The sequence below is a fragment of the Ipomoea nil genome, unplaced genomic scaffold (genome assembly GCF_001879475.1).
Source record: "Ipomoea nil cultivar Tokyo-kokei standard unplaced genomic scaffold, Asagao_1.1 scaffold1074, whole genome shotgun sequence".
NCBI lineage: Eukaryota > Viridiplantae > Streptophyta > Magnoliopsida > Solanales > Convolvulaceae > Ipomoea > Ipomoea nil.
In genome coordinates, this window is record NW_017617502.1 from 2741726 (window position 1) to 2763617 (window position 21892).

A 21892-nucleotide genomic window follows, 5' to 3' on the forward strand; every position below is an offset into this window, starting at 1 on the left:
ATTAAAATTTGCGTTTTTATTGTGCAGAAAACGCATTTACGACTTGCATTTTCCCCCATGCCATGATGACAATCCATCACTGACATGACAACCCATGCCCGCAGACAACCCATACCCAGCCCATCAGTAAAACGCAATTGGGACTTGCATTTCACATAAAAACGCAAGGCCCACTTGCGTTTTAAGCTACTTTATTGGGCCATCACTGACATGACAACCCATCACTACTTACAACCCATCACTGCTGACAACTAGGGGTGTAAACGAGCCGAGCCGAGCTCGAGCATGGGTATGCTCGAGCTCGAGCTCGGTAAATGAAGCTATGCTCGAGCTCGAGCTCGTGCTCGATCGAGCTCGTGACTGGATGCTCGAGCTCGAGCTCGAACTCGATCTTGAGCTCGAGTTCGAGCATGATTTTGAGCTCGAATTCGAGCTCGAGATCAGGCTCGAACTCGAGCTCGAGATCAGGCTCGAACTCGAGCTCGAGTTTGAGTTCAAATGCGTGCTCGATTTTAACCTTGAATTTGACGGTTTGACCTGTTTGATTTAAAATTTAAACTACTCTGTTTTATCCATACATAAATAATCCAAACTTCAAATCAAAACAATCAAAATAATTTTGCAACGAAGTAAAAGATAGTGAAGACACAAGTCAATAACATTGTTCAAACTTCAAAACATTCAAAATAAGTTTGCAAATCACAACAAAACACAAGTCAACAGTGTAGTAGTCCTTGATTCCTTGTACATATATATTTCGTCCCGGATATGTTCAAAACAGGAAATATCTGTTCAACTTGCAAAAAAAAAAAATGAATAACATTAGATAATAAATGAAATTAATTAAAAATAGTTAAACAAAGATGTTACTTTGTAACTTACTTTCATGAGTTGGATGCCGGAAGAAATATTTCTTGGAATGATTTCTCTTTCTACAAAAAAAATAAAATAAAAATAAGTATACAATTAAACAAATATTTTTTTTAAAAATAATGTATCTTTTAGCATAAAAGTTAACTTACTTTGTTTTTGGTAACTCCATGTATATGTCTTAGCCAATCACCCCCACAAAGTAAAGCTTGGGCTGTTTCAGGCAACAATGATGCACGATACGAATCAATTACCCTTGTCCCAGCACTAAATGTTGCTTCTGAAGCCACACTGCTAACAGGTATAGCTAAAATATCTGCTGCCATTCGAGACAATATTGGATACTGCAGTCTATGCATCTTCCACCAATCTAAAGAACAAAAGTTGCTTGGAACCTCAGTAGTCTTAAGACGCGCTTTTTCTAGATAGTCTACTAACTCAGAGTTTTTAGGCCCTGAAGTTTCAACTTGGGCACAAAATCCCTCAAAATCTTCCCAAGCATATGTAGACTTTTGGCGGCTGACTTGGCTTCTAAAAGTGTTAGAAGAACTTAGATTTTCAGGATTATCTTTGTTCATTGATTCAGCAACATACTCTTCATAAAGAGTATTGATGATCTCCTTCACTTTTGCTATATTCTCCTTAGCTTCCTTATCAGAATAAAGTCTAGGGAAACAGAATTCAACTGCAAGCATTTTCTTTGTTGGATCAAAAACAGCACCTATAGCCATCAACAAATTGCACTCACCCCAATATTTATCAAACTTTTTCTTCATTCTTTTAACCAAATCCTTAATAAAGTCATCTTCATCATCTACATGACTATCCAATGTTGATTTGATTTTTTGAACTTCTTGAAGAAACAAATTTGAAGTAGGATACTCAGAACCTGAAATAAATTTGAATTCAGATAATCACAATTCACAAGTCACAACCTTAACTAAATTAAAAAAAATATATATTAAAAGAAACAAACCTGAAATAATGTGAGTAGCTGTCCAGAAAGTCTCTAAAATTGAGCAAACTTTGACAACCTTGTCCCAATCATCTTCCAATGGACAACTCTCATAGAAAGGATCACGATCTTTTAGCATCTTGAAAGCTTCTTTGAACTTGAGTGCACAACTTAACATCTCAAAAGTTGAGTTCCATCTAGTTTTACAATCACGAATCAATTTCCTATCTTTCAATTGCAATTGTTGCACACAGTTAGCAAATTGTATACGCCTTGATTCCGACCGGTTCACATATTCCACACTATTTCTAACATCACTAATGATGTTCTGAATCTCATCTAATCCATCTTGAACACACAAGTTCAAGATGTGTGCACAACAACGAACATGAAACAAACGTCCCCCACATACCAAACTTCTTGACCTTTGGAGTGTATCCTTCATGTACCTAATAGCAGAATCGTTACTTGAAGCATTATCAACTGTAATTGTAAACACTTTCTTTTCAATTCCCCACTCTTTCATGCATCCAAATATAGCATCAGAAAGCTGAAGACCTCCCCTCGGTGGTGGAATGTTAATGAAGTTTAAAACTCTCTTTTGCAACCTCCAAGAAGAATCAATCCAGTGTCCAGTGACAACCATATACTCAATCTTCTGATTTTTTGACTTCCAACAATCTGTTGTCAAACTTACTTTACTAACACTTTCAAGATTGTTCTTCAACTTCTTCTTTTCAATCTCATAAACCTGCAAACAATCTGCTTTGCATGTATTTCTACTAATTTTTTTCCACTCCGGCCATCCTTCTTTCATTAATAGGTTAAATCCTGCTTCCTCCAAAATAGTAAACGAATGTTCATGCATCATGATCCAATTAGCAGCACACTCCCTCATTCTTTCCATATTAAAATTTCCACGATGTAATGGAGGAAGGGAGGATGGAACTCCATCACTAGGCATAAAATTTAACTTTGTTTGTTGATCGGTGACCTACAAAGTACAAAGTACAAAACCAATACCATAACTATTAATAATGAATAGAATAATTTAGCTATATAAAAATTTATTTTCAAATTTAAGTACTTACCTTCAAATGTGCCTTTCTCTTAACGCATTTGTCTTGATGCCTCTTGTAGCTAGTTGTTGTGCCCGATTTAGTTAATGCGAAATGATGATGACAATGATTACATTGTACCTTCTGCACTCCATCTATGTCGACCATATGAAAATCAATCCACACACCTGAAGTCTTTTTTCTCTTGTTTGTTTGAAATTCTTGCTCGTGTGTTTCTTCATTTTGTTGTGTGTCATGATCATCTGAATGTAATTCTACTCTTTCAACTCCTTCAGATTGTTCATGTGATTGATTAATAGTTTCATTGCTTTCACCAACCACACTATTTAGAGTGTGTGGATTTTGCGGGACAGATGAATTATCGGTAGACATGCTCACATGCCTAATGGAAAACAGTTACGACATCAAGTTATCATACCTCAATTCAACAACAACTAATCCAATATTCTAGTACCTTACTTTCATATATTTAACAAATTAAGAAACTAATATAATAACCATAATGAACTGGATTATATATTTAACAAATTAAGAAACTGGATTATAAAATTATATTGCTGCAAGTAAATGGATTATATCTTCAATAAGAAATAAATAATGAACTAATATATTCAAGGTTCCATGACAAACTAAACTAATATATTTAACAATAATGAACTAATATATTCAAGGTTCCATAACAAACTAAACTAATATATTTAACAAATTAAGAAACTGGAATACTGGATTATATCTTCAATAGTTAATCAATATAGTTAATCCCAAGAAACTAAACTGGAATATAGCTAAATTGAATCAATACCATAATGAACTAATATATTCAAAGTTTCAATAACGCAAACGTATGAAATATGAATACCTAGAATTATATCTTCTTTTTATATCAAGGTTCCAATAACGCAAACGTATGAATACCTAGAATTATAGCTTCCTCGCGACGGAAACCCTGGGGGTGGACAGAGTCGACGATGTCCTGGAGCCAAAGTCTGGTCGTGAATCACCGGCGGCAACTGTCGAAGTTTCTCTACCGTGGACTCGTGGAGGCGTGGAGTCGTGGACGAATACTCGAATAGAAACTGCCAAAGTCTCTCTCGACAGTCGAAACTCGAAATATAAAATATCAAATTCTGAAGGCGCTAGAATTCTAGGGCTTTTGAGTTTTGAGCTTTGACTTTTAAATTTTAAATATTAATTATTATTTTTATATATTTTAATTATATTATACCATATATTATACGGCTCGCGAGCCGGCTCGACGAGCCACGAGCCTAGAGTATCTAGGCTCGGCTCGTGCTCGTTTATTTGACGAGCCGCTCGAGCTCGGCTCGAGCTCGAGCCGAGCGTTGACCGAGCCGCTCGTGAGCGGCTCGCGAGTGGCTCGGCTCATTTACACCCCTACTGACAACCCATTCGCACGCCATCAGTTTAACGCGGCTGGGACTTGCGTTTCACATAAAAACGCAAGGCCCAATTGCGTTTTACGCAACTGTACTTTATAGGGCCTACACATTTAATTGAATACTTCCTTTTTTTTGGCCTATATATACCACATTGCGTTCGATGATTATGAGTAAAATCAACTTCTTCTTTTTTTTTATTCACACCGTTGTTACTTTACTTATTTATTATGTGTAATTCCTTTTCTTTTTACCAACTACCTCATGCTCAACATTTCTACTTTAACGCTATACTGCGACGTGAAACAAGCGGCCAATGAATTTCAACTAAACTTCGCGACTACGACGTTTAACACCGTAATGTCATCCTCCACATGCCCTAGCAGACATAGTTGAGTCATTGTTGGGAGCAGTATACATCGACGGGGGATGATCAGTGAACAGTTTTCACCTCGACATTCTGTACTATATATTTTAACCTTGTCTTGTAATATTAGTGTATCTTTTTTAATCGTATTATAAGGTTTTTTTGGTATTTGTAACAACCACAATACTCACCAATATTAATATCATGCTACTACAAATTTCGCACCTTGGAAAACGAATCTAGCCTTACTAAACGCAAATCATACATGCGTTTTCAATGCCTATAAATATGTCATGTCCTCTTTACTCCCTCTCCAACCTCTATCATGTTTAAACTACCAATGTATGCTTCTTACTTTTGCTTGCCAAATTTCACAATTTCCAAACACAACCACCCACGCATTCATCTGTTTTTTATATTTCAACCAACTAATGGGAAAAAAAATTTCACCGCCGATAAGTTGCATATTGTATACATATATATCGTGATTATATATACATATTCCGTGTTAATTATTATGATTACAATTTCTTTCACTTTCACTTTTTGCAGGTACAAACTATGACAATCGATCAGCAATTAATTCTCGCGAAAAAATTTTGATCCCCAATTAAGTCTCACGACATATAATATTATGTATTCATAATAAATATGTCGTGAACTCTAAAATATATATGAAAAAACAAGCGTGATGGATGTTATGACAGACTACACAAACTGTCACTGTCATGTTTGTTTTTTTTCATAATAAACTTGAATAACACAGTAACTTAAGCCAATGCTGTTGCAGTTACTGCTTCGTTATTATACCTTGGCCAGGAAATGATCCTTGCCCGACTTGCATTTCAGACAGTCAATATTATACACATATGCCCTGTTCATTTGTAAAGTACACAAAAATTTCAATTGTACATGAATTTTATATTGAAATAAAATAGCACGTGCGTTATTTTATATCTATGAAAACCAAATGATATATATTTTTGTTTTCAATTACTCATTAAAAATGGCGTTCTACCAAAACCATTCCAACCAATGACAAATTAACCCTCGAAAAACTTATAAAACAAACACACTCACCCGCTGCTAACAATATGTTTCGAACCGAGGCCAACCGGCCTAACCATCATTCATTCAAATAAACATTAAAAAAACTACGCAACCCAACCTTATGTTCACATTTCTTTAAAATATTAATAATAAACCCACTCAATACTTAAAAAATACAAATATACCACTGCTGCTTAACATGGGTTTCGAACCAAAAACTACCAGCCCTCACACACATTCCAATACACTCTAAACCACCTATACAACCCAACCTTATATGAACATTTTTCTAAAATATTCAAAATAAATCCACACAAAACTTAAGACAAAAAACTTAAAATGGACTACTAAATATATGATTCGAACCGTGGCCACAAGGAACTAAGAAACTCTCAAATAAATGCTTAACCACCTACGCAACCTAACCTTCTGTTTATATTTCTCTAAAATATAAATAATAAAGCCACTCAAAACTTAAAACAAAAATAAATTTTTTTTTTTTTTTAGAATACTAACTCTGGTCTTAAAAATCCAATGACCAAACAAACTATGTTCAAAGATTCAAACCCGGACCAACCTACACAAAAAGCACGCCCTACACCAACTAAGCAAACAATTACTATGATTCACAAGCCCTATTCTATATTATTAATACTTGCCAACCTAGGGTACAAAAAACGCACTTGCACAATGCGTTTTATACCGGCACACCGGCGCCGGAATAAGTGTAATACGCAACTACTTCTAGCGTTTTATTTTTATATTTGGAAAAACGCAATTGACTCTTGCGTTTTTCATATTTCCGGCGGACCATCGCCGGTAAACATTCCGGTAAACAGTCCGCAATTCGGACTTGCGTTTTACGTATTATTTTGGATTATACGTAAAACGCATCTACCAAATGCGTTTAACGTATTCCATACGTAACATGAAAACGCATTTCGTAGATGCGTTTACGGTATTCAGTACAAAAAACGCAACCATGTCTTGCGTTTTACGAAAATAACGAAAAAAAAAAAACGGTGGGACACAACCAAAAACGCAAGTGGTAAGTGAGTTTTGCATATTTTTGTCCAAAAAAAAGTCAGCACACATTTTTGTCATTTCTCTCCTCCCTCTACATATTCTTGTCATTTATTCACAACAATCACTTTCATACCCATTCCTATGGGCAAAACCCACAAACCAAACACACCCTAAAATAATATTTATAATTTCACAACTATAAATATTATTTTAAGCTTTCATGGTAGTTCATCTGAAACATTAATCTTTATTACTATATAAATTTCCAACATATATATATATATATATATATATATATATATATATATATATATATATATATATATATATATATATATATATATGTTGGAAATTTATATAGTAATAAAGATTAATGTTTCAGATGAACTACCATGAAAGCTTAAAATAATATTTATAGTTGTGAAATTATAAATATTATTTTAGGGTGTGTTTGGTTTGTGGGTTTTGCCATATATATATATATATATATATATATATATATATATATATATATATATATATATATATATATATAATTGCACCATAATTTACCATTAACACCTTTTTTTTTATTGATTAGTACTTATTCAAATGTAAATTTGATTGGATACATATTTAGCAACTCTTTTTGGCAAATCACATTTTAATTATTCTCAATATTTGTGATTTCGATCTTTAATTATTTTCTTTTTTCTTTGTATGTTTTTAATCTTTTTACAATTCCATATTTTGCTTAAATTTCTATTTAAACCAAACTTTGTTGGGAAGGAAGTTAGCATTTGAATACTATCTAAAGTCTTTGAGTTTGTCATATATTGCTTTTGTATTTTTTTCTCCTTTTCTCTTGTTAAAGTTGTCCTATATATTAATTTGGTATTAGGACTTGTTAAGTTTCTAGATAATGAAAGAGACAGTGATGTAATTATCTTTATTCATTATGTCTAAAAAATGGTACAGAATGAAAACAATTATGAGAATAACAACTAATCCGATTCATTGGCGATCGGGGTAAATCTAGAATCTTTTTTAGTGAGGGCGAAAGATTAAAATTAAAGAGATATTTTGGAAAAAAAAAATGAAACACTTAGACACCGAATCATAAGTACTATTGATTAGAGATGAAAAATCAAAATACATCAATATAAAAATTATTTAAAACAAAATATAAAATATAATTAATTAGATAAAATAGTTCGAATGAAAAACACATTATAAATCACTCATCTCACTATTAATATTAAAAAATAAAAATAAAAGAGAAGAAGTCACAATATTACAAATAAAAAATTTAATTAGAATTCTCACTATTAATATTTAAAAAATGTCAAAAACAAAATTTCACTCATCTCATGGTCCACCTCACAAGGTGGACTGTGGTCGATGGTATATTGGTTGTTCTAGAGATGAGTCCTATGAGTTTAGAATTAGTTTAGCGAAACTAGGAATTGAAATTAGTTTAGAATTAGTTTAGCTCAATGGTTTAGCTAGTGGGTAGTATTTGGGAGAAGAGACCAACATTTGAACCTCGGTGAAGACAGTGTGGGAATTATGTCCAAAATGGATAGATTCCTTGTGCGCACCTGCATTTGGTCTGTCCGATGAACCATTGAGTCACCGTGATTTACATCCTCACAAATGCTCTGTTAGGTCAGAGTGTGGGGGGCCCCTTAGGTTGGGTTCAACCTTTAGAAGTATAAAAATAAAAATAAACTTGCTATAGGTAAACCGTAAACGTGTAAAGATTTAATTGGAGTCAAATGTATGCATTATATATCACACGTAGTTAGCTGTCATCAGCATGATTAATCATGAAATATTTAAATATCCAGTCATGAAATTAAACATTTATATATCCAGCTTGGTATTAGTTCAAAATCATAAACAAATCAAGATAATCTTAAATATGGTTTCGTATAAATAGAAGTCAGAAAGAAAATTCGAAGATAATGTGAACATATAGTTGCCCACGTCCCACGTTGTGGGCATTCTTGAAACTAAACCTAGTTTAGCTTTAGCTCAATTTATTTTAATGTTTGAGCATTGACTAAAGGAACAATCCAGAAGCAAATACTCCGTCCATAATTATTATTTGCAGGTACAGATCACAAATTCACACCTAGCTACCTTCAAATAAATTATTATTATACATAATATCCTAACTAATTTGAACTTAATATTTTTCTTTATTTTAACGTAATGAAATAAAATTAATGGCACCTATGTTACCAAATGGATGACCACGTAATCCAACTTTGGTGGTGAAATCATTGATTTTTTGAGCTGGAAAAAGATTGAGAAATTATATAATATATATTACTTTGTATCATGAGTGTTTCAAAAAAAATTGATTGAATATTTTTTAGAGTTAATTCTATTTTTGATTTTAGATTTATAGGTGACAGTCCATTTAAGTCCTTTTTTTATTAGAACATCCACTGTTGATCCTAGTATTATTGTGGCATGATCATTTGTTATCCTTTATCAACAAAATAGTTTAAACTTGGTCTTTAATTATCAATTTTTTTTATATAAAATAAACATAACAATAATATATGACTCGGTTGTCTGCAATTATCTTTAAAAAATTGATATTGTCATATGATTTAGGCAATTATATTATTACTAAAATAAATATGAGAAAAGAAATTAAAGAGAAATAATTTTAAAAAAAAACATTAAACCGCGTAAAAAAAATTGAATCAAACTCTAATTTAATGTTGTTTTAATGACCTTATTTAGGCTTTCAAAAATAATTACCTTATTTAGAATTGTTTTGTTCTCATATATAATTTAGGTAATTTTTTATTGTGAAAAAAATTAGGCAGTAGTCTGGATATAAAAATACTTAGAATCAAAACATTATGAATTTTATTACTACTCTAGTAAATTTTTGTTAGAAGTAAAAAAAAAAGATAATAAATTTAAATAAGAATTATAATATCAAAATATGATTATATAATAAGGTCAAATTTTTAACAAATTTTGAAAAACTTATTTGTATACTTTGTTGTTGAAATTGTTTTGTTGCTTTCATTGTCACAAATCAATATTTTCAACCAATTTGATGTAGTGGCCCTTGAAACTGCAACATATAATTGTCCATTACTAAAGACATGTTTTTTTTTTTCAAGAATAGACTTTACGTGAGAAAGTTATTGATCCTGACTCTTATTAATCGTCATTACATATGAGACAATTAAAGAGAATTGTCCTCTTTAAAATTTGATAGGCAACATCAAGTCCAATGGAGTTAATGTCATTCTTATGTTTATTTCATTCAATAAAATGAAAGTAACGGCCATTATGAATAAGTTTTTTGAGTATGTGGCTAAAAAGTAAGGGCGTTTGGTTGGAGGAAATTTAAATTTCATTCTCACTAAATTCCCACCTAATTCCAAATGTCACTAAATTCCTTAGTTTGGTTGAAAGGAATTACAATTTTCTCATTTTTATGAAATTAAAATCCCATATCCCTATTAGGACTATGTGGTTTAATGGTATTCGAGTTGGACTTCCATTTGGAAGGTTGTAAGTTTGAGTTTCAGTAGAGGCGTTATTGGCTCTTTTTGTGTTTCAGTAATACTACATTGTAATAAAGCTAGTAGCATTCAAAAAAAAAAAAAAAAAAAATCCCATGTTCCCTTGAGATTTTAATTCCATGGATTTTAGGAAGAAAAAAAGGATAATGATGAGACAAAATTACTCTCCCTTTTTTTAACCTAAAATTGATGCATGACAACAATAATGGGCATTTTGGATTTTATACTATTTATTTCCTTTCAATTCTCATTTATACTAAACATTGAAATTGAAATTTCCAGTATTTATTCCTCTAAACCAAACAATGGAATTTAAATTTTCACTTTATTCCTAGTAATTCATCTCCCATGAAATTGCAATTCCTTTCCACGTAATTCTCTCTCTCCAACCAAATGCTCCGTAAGAGATACAATGATAAATGGAGAATTATGGTAAGGTAAAAAGAAATCTTGAAATATATGATTTATATAATAGTCTTGAAATCAATTAGATGCAAATTGTATTAGGAAAAGTATTAAAAAAAATGGCCTAATAAGAGTACTAAAAAGGGCCTAATAATTATAGTACATTAATACAGAAAAAAAATATTATTTAATTATAATTATTATTACAATATTATACTTTAACTATAAAAATATATATTTATACAATACCAAAAAGTTACCATAATAATTACACGAAAGAATGAAAAGAGAATTACCAAAATAATTACCATAAAAATAGGTAATTATATTAATAATTAATTATTTAGGTAAGTATATTACCTTCGTTAATATATATATATATATATATATATATATATATATATATATATATATGCTAAGGATCCTGTGACAACAATATCATAAGAGAGAAATAAGAACCCATATTAGACTTATATTTTTAAAAATTCAACAAATCATATCATATTTTTAAAAAACAAAAAAATACACTAGCATTTTTGTAACTATTATTAATTTTACTATGCAAACTTTAACACTTAAATATGCAATCTTTAACAACTAATTTCACCACCGTGTTTTTTTTTTTTTTTTTAAATTTGGTATGATCCGTCCGAATTTTCCATATGTAAGGCTGGGGTTGGTTCTTATTTCTCTTCTAAGGACATGTTCTCATTTGATCCAATAACTATATATATATATATATATATATATATATATATATATATATATATATATATATATATATATATATATATTATATACACGTTTAAAAGTAATATTGTTTTACCTCTCTCCTTCTCAATTTTTGAATTCCTTCGTAGCATTAAATTTAACTAGTAAATCAAATTGAATAAAAATATAATTGTATTGATATAATAAGCTGCATTCATAACTTGTACATTACGCCTTATTTTCTTTACTTTTACAAATATTTTGAAATTTTCCCCTTCTTTTTTATTATGCATACATTTTTTTTCATACAATTGATAAAAAAATAAATAAGCAACAAATTAAACAAAATATGGTCCCTTTCAAAAAAAAAAAAAAAAAAAAAAAAAAAAACAAACAAAATATGGTCATGTCACGTCCACACTATTTGTTTATCTAATAGGAGCAGTTTAATGATCCCACCTAGTAGGTTTTCCATGACTTGCAAACTAATCCATCCCTATATCTATCAACTTGAATTGTGAATCGCTCTAACAATATTTAAATACAAATCCCTCTTATTTCCTCCTTGAAACCTTCTCAAAAATCATCAATGATTTTCACTTTCAAAAAAAAAAAAAAAAAAGTTTGAATACAATCCTTTTAACCTCGATTTTAACACAACAACAGTCCATTATAAATAGTTCAAAGCTTTGCTGACAGGCTAATTAATGCAACACCAACTCTAAACTAAAAACCATATATCTTGTTCGCACGGCTTTAACTCACTGGTTCAGTAAGCAGTATTTAAGAGAAGAGACCAAATGTTGAAACTCAACAGTGACAATATGTAATTATGTCTAAACTCTAAAGTGAACAGATTCTTTTAAAGTTCCGACATTTGGCCTTTTATATATATATATATATATATATATATATATATATATATATATATATATATATATAGCATGTAAACGATATAGGTACGAAGCATTTGTTCCTTTCGGCTGGAGTGCTGCCGTGCTGGACCCAATGGTACAGGAGACCTCTTCATCCTCAACCTCAAACGTAAATTTTGGGAATATCGTTTTACTTTGGACGTTTCAAAAGAAAAATACAAAACTGCTAACGAGCCATTATATTTTTTTAGGAAAAAAGGATCAAATAGTCTCGAACTTTAGCTTAAAAGTCAATTAAGCCCCTAAACTTTTTAAATGTGCAATTACACCCATCAACAATCCATTTAAGTGCAATGAAGCCCAAAAACAAATTAATGACCTGCTATCACAAGTCATTAGGTTTCAGGCCACCTTTCGGCGAATTTTTCGACAAAAAAAAAAAAGTGACCGGCGAAATTTTCGGCAAATCTCGGTCGGTTGCTGGTCACATTTTTTTTGTCGAAAAATTGGCCGGAAGGTGGCCTGAGCGCTAATGACCTGTGATAGCAGGTCATTAACTTGTTTTTGGGCTTCATTGCACCTAAATGAATTGTTGATGTGTGTAATTGCACCTTTAAAAAGTTTAGGGGCCTAATTAACTTTTAAGCTAAAGTTCGAGGGCCTATTTGGCCCTTTTCCCTTTTTTTTATTTGTTTGCATAAATTTTGAAATGTAAAAAATGAATTATGAAAATTTCATTATAATAATAATAAAATATATTTGCTATATAACATTTTAACTATTTATTTTTAAATGTTTTTATGATTTAAAATGAAACTTTTTATATTTAATAGATAATTTTACCAAATTAAGGAATTTAAAAATTAAATGGTAAAAATTTTGGATAGCTAAGAAATTCAAATTAAACACATGAAAAAGTATGGTAGGTAAAGATCAAATGCATGCAACAAATAAAAATAAATATATTCATGAAGCCTCAGCCCTCAGCCTTGTAATTGCAACTAATTAAAAAAAAAATGGGATAAGGTTCAAATAAATCTTCCAATTATATATCAAAATGTAATTAGACCCTTGAACTAATAAAAAAATCTCCAATTAGACTCTTAAACATGTTAAATTTGTGCAATTAACCTATTTGACCTATATTCAAAAAAAAAAAAAAAAGTTAGTCTTAAGTCACTTGCCACATATGATTCTACCACTTAAATTAATATCTTTTAAAAATTATATTTTTATAAAAATTAAAATAATAATATTCATTTAAAAAATTAAAACCATGGCAGCCAAGCTGCCATGGCTTCTTCTCCAATATCTTTTAAAAAATTATATTTTTATAAACATTAAAATAATAATATTTATTCAAAAAATTAAAAATTAAAAAAATAAAATAAAACCATAACAGCTTGGCGTCCATGGCAGTTGTGCTACCATAGACGTAGAAGCTTGGCGGGCTTCTCCGTCCAAATTAGATGAAGAGAAACCAGCCAAGCTGCCATGGCTTCTTGTCCAATATCTTTTAAAAATTTATATTTTTATACAAATTAAAATAATAATATTTATTTCAAAAATTAAAAAATAAAAATAAAACCATAGCAGCTTGATGTATGGACAACGTAGAAGCTTGGCGGGCTTCTCCGTCCAGATTAGACGAAGAAACCCGCCATGTTCATGGCAGAGAAGCCTGTTCGCGTTAGATTATGGAAATGTTTTTTTTTTTAATTTAAATAAGTATTTTTTTTTTAATTTTTAAATAGGATTCCATCCACATTAGGAGAATTGATAGGTTGCCTTTTCTTGACCTGTAAATTGTACAATTTTAACAAATTTAAAGGTCTAATTAAAAATTATTTTTAGTTCGAGGGCCTAATTAAACTTTTGTATATAATTAGAGGGTCTATTTGACCCTTATCTCAAAAAAAAAAAAAAAAAAAAAAAAAAAAAAAAAAAACGATGATAATCTTACTGACGATCCCAAATCGAATTCCAATATATAAATAAATTTCGAAGAGGATGTGAATAGCTGGCCTAACCTACCAACTACAAGTCTACAACTTATTTATTATGTCAAGGATTAAACATTTTAAGTAAATTAATATTTTGAAAAAAAAAAAAAAAAAAAAAAACTAGTCTAGTAGGGGTGGAATTGTCAATTCATGATAGTCAATGAATAAAAAAAAGTTTTATTGATTAATTTTTTTAAAATAATATTTAATTGATAAATAGGTTTCTTTCTTAACAGTGACGGAATTAAAGTTAGACCAATTCACCATAAACAATGAATAAAAAGAATTTTACTGTAATATAGAGTTGGGCATTATGAATAAAAATTAGGAGAGGAAAAAATATTATTCATTGATTATTAAGTAGACACTTCATTACCTTCAAAAAAAAAAAAAAAAGACACTTCATTAACTCATGCAAAGATTAATCCATTTACCAGTAACCAATGGAAATAAAATGTTTTTTAAAAATGGTTTTAGATAATTTCATGTTAGATCGTGAAGATTAAGTAATGATTTTAGTAGGAAAAATAATATTATTCAAATGTTAAAGGATTATTTCAAAATATTATAAAGTATAATAGAATCTTATGAGATATTACAGTAAAATTTAGAATACTGTAAAATATATTAGAACATATCTTAAGATATTAATATACGAAGTGTACAATGAATAGTACGCGCGTAGCAATGCTCTATTTTTTCTAAAATTTAATAATTGACAAAATGATTTGAAAAATTAACATCAAAATAATTTAATAGGAAGTATAATTGGATGCACAAAATTAAATATTTAGAACTTTTTTTTTTTTAAATTATAAAGTCATTAATTATACGACAATATATAGGTGATGATTAGAGAAAACAATTATGGTACGTACTAACGAATAGCAATGCTCTATTTTTGTGTGTGTGTATATATATATATATGGTATACATTTATATAGTTCCTATTTTATCACTCTTGTACAGTTGTACTATGTATATAGAAAGCAAATAAGCCATTCTCATCCTTATTTTTCATGAATTCTTTATTGAAAATAATGGATAAAAAAAATCATTGTTTTTTGGAAGTAAACTAAGATGGGACAAAAAGAAAAGTCGCGCACCAAGTTGCAGAAAAATCTTAAATGTATTTGTTTTTATTTTATTTTATTTAATTTAATGGTATATGAGGAAAGCAGGTTGCTGTCATAAATTTACCACATTTAATTAGTGTATTTTCTTAATTTTCCCGTTCACATTTAGGTGTAGAGTTTATTTTAGTGTATTTAAGGCAATATATATAGTTCATTAAATTCCCTGCAGTGCAGGCAAGCAGGAGCTAAGTAGGTGCATTTAACGATGGAGGTAATGCAATACCCCAACAATGGCGATTTGACGGAGCCGCTGATAATGGCTGGTGAGGATGTTACCCTTCACACGCAGATAGTTAATGGCTATGGTGATGATAGTATGAAGCTGAAGAAAAGTAGAGTACTGGAAGAAGAAGAAGAAGAAGGAGAAGAAGAAGATAAGGTGTTGAGTGGGGAAGAAGGGCACAAAAGTAGCGTTTATCTTGACGAGGATGGAGGTAATTTCTTATTATATGCTGCACTTCATTTCATTTGTTTTTATTCTGTTGAGTCATTGAGTTACAGTGATTTACATCATTTTTAAATGTTCTGTCGGGACGGGATGTGGGGGTCCTTGTGCGCACCGACATTTGACCATAACTGCTGAGCAAGGGTCAAATGACGGTGCACACAAGAAATCTGCCCACTCCTATCAAATGCTCTGTTAGAACAGGTGTGGGTGAGGGGAGTCCTTGGAGTTGGGGATTCAAAAAACAGTTAGTGAGCCCAACAATCCTCCTACCCACCTGGTGGTGCTCTATCAGAACGGATGTGGGTGTGGGGAGTCCTTGGAGTTGGGAATTCAAAAAACAGGTAGTGAGCCCAACAATCCTCCTAGCCACCTGGTGGTGCTGGACTCCTGACCTCCACCTAACAATTCCCGAGCACCTGCTAGCTTTATTTGCATAGTTTACTCTTACTGCCACTCGAATCCATGACCTGTGTGATTAGGCGCAACTTTATTTCTCTCCACACTTTCGAGAGGTATGGTGTTGGCCTGTTGGGCTTGTCTCTTCTGATCTCCGTCCAACAATTATTTAGTCACCTAGTACTGAATTTGACTCATCCATCTCAAATACTACATTTTAATGGGAAAGCTAGCTAGTGATGTTTGGCTTAATTGCAGTCCGTCCAGCCTTCATTATTACATATATTATTGTATATATATTGGACTAATCTGCCAATAATTCCGGCCTGTTGCCCGCCGGGACCAGATAATAATTCATAATATATAATTTACAAAATTAATTATATATTCAATTTTTCACCAGTAAAATTAAATTAAATTAAATTGGGTTGTGATTTGAATTTTAATGTTCGCGGCTTAAGGAATGTGGAGATGTCGGGAGTGTGTATGGACCTACCAAATTGGGAATCCTTGCATGGATGATCATAGTGAAGCAAAACCTTTCCATTTTGGCAATGGAGGTTAGTCCTACCACTTAGCTACCTACCTACCTAGTGTCATATAAATTTTTTTTTGAAATAATAATGGTTACAATATATTAATGAATGAAAGCAACAATAGAGTGGGGGAACAGAGTCCCAATACAGCGGAGAAGTCTGAGCAGAGGCTGTTGCAGCAAGAGTATGAGCATGTAAATTCAAGGCTCTAGACACCAAACTAACTGAACAATAATGAAACGATGACATAGCAGATCTAATCTCAGTAATAATAATCCCGACATAGGACAAAGCCGGGGCGTTAGCCGTCTGTAGACTGGTACATAGGGTCATATAAACTTAGTTTCAGACTTATTAGGCTAAATTCAGTCATGACTCACGAACAGAATTCATGCATTAAATTGAAGAATGTGCTTTATCTTAACTAAAAGTCTAACTTTATAGTTCAATTATTCATTTATATATGTTTATATATTATATGCTCAACAAATTAAAATCAATTGCAGAGGCCAGTGACAGGATGCCGTCTGCCGAGATTGGAAATGTTGCTCAACTTGGGCAGCTGGTGAACGCCGCCCGTGGTGGTGGTGGTGCGGTGGGGGATGTGGAGGAGGTGATTGAGCTCGAATTTTTCGAGCGGGCGATAGATAAGTTGCACACGCATAACACCTATTGCCCAAACTGCAGGACCCCCATTTCCAAAGTTATTTTGAGGATTAAGCGTGAAACGACAACACCTCCAATTCAAATTCCAGACAAGAAGTTGGATTTTGATGTGCTTGGATGTCTAGCCTGCTTCAGAATTTTCCTTCCTAATAAAACAGTAACCGATGAAAGCAGGGGAGAAAGGAGTGAAGTCCAACAAGAATCAGACAATAATGCATCTGAAGGTATGTTGGTATTTGTACAGTTTTTGTTCTTGCTGGGACTCAAATTTATTTGGGACCTGGCTCCGATATGAGGGTCAAGTTCTTACCCAATGTTGCAAAATATGTTAGGCGCCGAGGGGCGTCTAGGCGCCTGATTTTTATTTAAAAAAATTAACTAAAAATTGTAAAAATTCACTAATAAAATATAAGTTTTTGTAATTTTTTCTTAAAAACTATTTACGTGAGTAGTGGTAAAATTGTTCAAAATATTGTTGAAACCATTTAAATATATACAAAATTAAAATTAAGAGCAAAAAAAACATTTTTTTTTTTTTGGAGAAATTGGAGGGGAAAACTGCCATAGGCGGTTTGTATTGAATAGATCTTGAAAAAATATGCGATTTCAAACAAAAATTGTCAAAACGGATAACCGAGTCAAAAGTTATGTCTTGCCAAAGTTTCTACACCAAAAAAAAAAAAACAAAAAAAAAACAGACGGTTCAGCCGGCTAGGCGGTCGCGGAGGAGGTCGATTCCGATCTTTCTCGCCGCGGCCGGGCGACGCCTAAACGCGATTTTGGTAACATTGTTCTTACCACTACGCCAGAAGTTATAACTTTCAGCAAAAGTGTAACTTTATTTCCTTATATACAATCACTATATTTTTGAGAGACAGGATGCTGAGCTCCACCCAACCATTCCCTAACCACTAATTACTGGACTTGTCACTTGTCCCTTTACAAGCCTTCGCCCAACAATTTTCTCATCGGATAATAATATATTTCTTTATGTTATTCAGGCAAATGCTTTGACCTACTTTGGTTTTTTGGAGGAACACAAAAAGCGCAGACTTCACAGTACCAACCACTGGCAACCGTAGCATCTGAGCAAGGTAGTATAGTACTTCTAGTTTGCTTCTTAATCTCTTCTTTTGTCAATTGCCAAACTTAGAAATTAATTAAGATTATTATATATTTGAGTTACATCTACGAAAATTGGTATTATAGGTGTGTGATTCTTTTTTTACTTTTGGTCTTCACATAATAACTTGATGATGAAATTGTATTAGATTTTGTTACATGACCTGTTTGACCAAAGCTTATGGACAAAACACAACATTCTCGGGTAAAAAGTGTGATTTTTGCACATGCTATTTGGTCACTCACAAGTCACTAAGTTAATTAACTTTGGTAGGATTTTATTAATTTCTCGTCAGGAAGACCAAAAGTGGAAGAAAAAAAAAAAAACAAAGATTTGATACTCAATTTAGTCATCGATTATAGTATTTTTCTCGATTTAGTCCTAAACGTCTTTTTGTATTTAATTAGGTCTTCTACTTTGATGATTTTACCCAATTGAGTCCTATGTTAAGATAACTTGGTAATTTCACTTCTATTGATATCCATTTTAATCCTCGACTTTAGTAGTTTTACCCAAATTAGCATTGGACTATAGTGATTTTTCTCGATTTAGTCATTGATTCTAACAATTGAGGACTTAATTAGTTAAAATCATCAAAGTCGATGACCTGAATCACCTGATTAAGTATAAAAAGACGTTTAAGACTAAATTGAGAAAAATCACAGTCAACGACTAAATTAAGTATTATAAGAATGCACCAAACTCATGGGATCAAAAGTGACAAAAACTCTTATATACTTCACTTTTCATTACTCCATTTGATCTAACTTGAATATACTCTTCTCCTCAGGGCAGAAGCCAAATGATGGGCATTTAAAGGGAGATAGTAATGCTGCTATTAATTCATCATCCCATCATTCAGATGCAACACAGAGTGCTTATATTCAACAGGAAACCCGAGCTCCACCACCAGAAATGATTGATAATGTGAAGCATGAGCCCCAGTTTTCTGGAAAGCCTTTTAGCAGTAGCTATCAGGGAGGTGTACTTTCAGGTAATCAAACTTAATTGCCTAAAAATTTATATATTCACACACTTTTCATACATTTGGATCTAAATGAGATGTCCTCTGGGATTTGTGCAGTGAAACCAAAACCTGAAATTACACAAGATGTACGTATTCCGGTTTATGAAACCCCAAATGAAGCAGGAACTGGAACTGGAACCGGAACCGGAACTTCCACACAAACACAAGTTGATCCACCTGAAGTTGAAGAAAGTGGTTCGAAATCAGTAGAGGTCGTGAAAAGCGTTGTGTATGGAGGTCTGATGGAATCCATCGCAAGCTTAAGCGTGGTTTCCTCTGCTGCTGCATCTGGTGCCACCACACGTAAGTCCTTTCCTGTTAGGATCAAACGCTTACCAATACACCAAAAGATATAACTAGTAGCGAAAACGTGACTTTATTCCCTAACTTGAGTCTTCAGTCTCAAAAGATTTGTGTTGGTTTTTTTGCAGTGAACACTGTAGTTATTGGAGTGGCGAATCTCATAGGTGGTTCTTTCGTGGTTGCACACAATGTATGCTGCACTGCCCATATATATATATTCCTTAGCACCTATTGAGCATATAACCATTAATGTGCAATCCAACTATTAGCTTAGGCTTTTAATTGAGATGGTGCACATGCTTCAATTTGGTATCAGAGCCAGATCAAACTAACTCTTATTATTAATTTGCAGCTTCTGGACTTGAAAATGAAGAGCCCTGAAGAAGAGTACAACAAAGTGCTAGGCCAAAGAAACCACTTCCTACTTCACGCCATTGTTGCCATGTTATCCTACCTCATCTTTGGGCTCGCCCCGCCTGCACTATACGGCTTCACGTTTCGCCAGAGCGACGACCGAGACATGAAGCTTTTGGGCGTGGCAGTGGCTTCTTTTGTATGTGTCCTTCTTCTTGCCATTGGAAAAGCTTACATTTCCGGAGCCAAAACGTTTAACCAATACTTTGTAACCATTGTGCAATATGCTACTGCTGCGGCTACGGCTTCTGGCGTTGCTTATGCAGTGGGACATTTGTTTCAGAAGCTAATGGATGAACTTGGTTGGTTCAACTCAACCCCAACCAACAATCTTCTTCTTCCTAATATCAACTTGCCAAATCCAAATTCGGTTTTCTTTTGATTCCTGCCAATCACCATCATGCTCAACTCAAGTTTCTATATTTCAACTTTTCATGTTTTTGTTTTTTGTTTTTTTTTTTTTTTCCGTATTGTACGGTTTTATTGAGTTCAAGTGTTGAGTTCCAAGTGTTTTTTTGAACCAAAGTTCCAAATGTTTAATTAGTATTTTTAAAATTCAAGAATTTGATTACATTTTTGTTTCATATAAAGTTAACCCTTTCCCCAGAAATGAGATTTACTACGGAGAGTTTTGACCACACCCCTATGGTTCGCGAAAAAAATATTTGAATAATATTAGAATTGAAATTCTATGAAAAAAGAAAATATCAAGAAGATTGATTGTATAATTTGGTCAGTATAAAAGAAATTAATGAAAATATTAATTCTTTTATTTAGTTGGGTTTAAAATTGTAAAGAATAATGAATATAAAAACTAATATACCGCTACACAATAATGATAATAAGAAAGTTTTATGAGAGCAAAATTATCTTACCAAGTGAACAAAGAAAACTTTTTCTTTGGGAAACAAAATACCTTGGTTGAGTAAGGAGAATTTTTTCTTCAAATGTGAGGAATTCTATTTCCATTTGGAAAATAAATCCAATGTACCAAACAATAGAAAAATACCATTTTCCTCAAATTTTAGGAATTTGACTAGGAAAACTTTTTCCATCCAACCAAACATGCTCTTAGTTACATCAACCTTAGTTACCAAGCAAATCATTGAGAACATATGCAAATTGTCAGTTTACTCCATTACCAAAAACACTTTGTTACTTGTCTGTTATATTACAAACTAGAAATCTTGAATAAATGCACAGAAGTTAGATAAGTTCTCATATCAATCAACTACCCACACACAAGGATAAGACTTGCACATTAGCCACTTCCAAAAATGTTTTAATCAGCTGCCATCAGCTTTCTCCAAAGCTGCCAAAAGAAAAGTGAAAGAGAGACTCTATTAGTTAAAAACAATGATATAGATCAAATCAAAACCAATGGGCATCTATCACTAACTACAAGCTTTCTCTCAGAAATTTTTTAGCTCAAGTGCCAATAACTTAAGGCTAAAAGATGAAAATTGATTTTATTCATTTCTTAGGAGAAGAAAAATATCCACAACCCTCCAAATTAATGCCTTTTTCATCTTATGCCTCCCATCAGGCCGCTCACTTGTAGAGTTA

General features: G+C 32.2%; 2 protein-coding genes across 3 annotated transcripts; one reads left to right on the forward strand and one right to left on the reverse strand.

Moving 5' to 3' along the window:
• Positions 1-1013: 1013 nt before the first annotated feature.
• On the reverse strand, positions 1014-3276 carry LOC109182631 (zinc finger BED domain-containing protein RICESLEEPER 2-like). The gene is made up of 3 exons (XM_019332781.1): positions 2917-3276; positions 1847-2819; positions 1014-1759 (listed from the first exon to the last, which is right to left on the reverse strand). The coding sequence occupies exons 1-3, from the start codon at positions 3274-3276 to the stop codon at positions 1014-1016; spliced, it is 2079 nt and encodes a 692-aa protein (XP_019188326.1).
• A 12288-nt stretch (positions 3277-15564) lies between these two features.
• LOC109182921 (membrane protein of ER body-like protein) lies at positions 15565-20849 on the forward strand. Of its 2 annotated transcripts, XM_019333176.1 has the most exons (8): positions 15565-15847; positions 16719-16817; positions 17300-17683; positions 18461-18553; positions 19373-19576; positions 19667-19912; positions 20041-20102; positions 20265-20849. In XM_019333176.1, exons 1-8 carry the CDS (start codon positions 15619-15621, stop codon positions 20706-20708), a joined length of 1761 nt encoding a protein of 586 aa, XP_019188721.1. In that variant the 5' UTR covers positions 15565-15618; the 3' UTR covers positions 20709-20849. The 2 variants fall into 2 exon arrangements, with proteins under 2 accessions (XP_019188721.1, XP_019188723.1); XM_019333178.1 differs by lacking the exon at positions 16719-16817 and having other exon boundaries at positions 15567-15847.
• Positions 20850-21892: the final 1043 nt, after the last annotated feature.

Coding starts and splice junctions, on each gene's coding strand:
- LOC109182921 (XM_019333176.1), top strand. CDS start 15,619: ATGGAGGTAATGCAATACCCCAACAATGGCGATTTGACGGAGCCGCTG. Junction 15,848..16,718: donor TTATCTTGACGAGGATGGAG/GTAATTTCTTAT, acceptor TCGCGGCTTAAG/GAATGTGGAGATGTCGGGAG. Junction 18,554..19,372: donor AACCGTAGCATCTGAGCAAG/GTAGTATAGTAC, acceptor TCTTCTCCTCAG/GGCAGAAGCCAAATGATGGG.
- LOC109182631 (XM_019332781.1), bottom strand. CDS start 3,276: ATGTCTACCGATAATTCATCTGTCCCGCAAAATCCACACACTCTAAAT. Junction 2,820..2,916: donor AGAGAAAGGCACATTTGAAG/GTAAGTACTTAA, acceptor TGTACTTTGTAG/GTCACCGATCAACAAACAAA. Junction 1,760..1,846: donor AGCTACTCACATTATTTCAG/GTTTGTTTCTTT, acceptor AATTTATTTCAG/GTTCTGAGTATCCTACTTCA.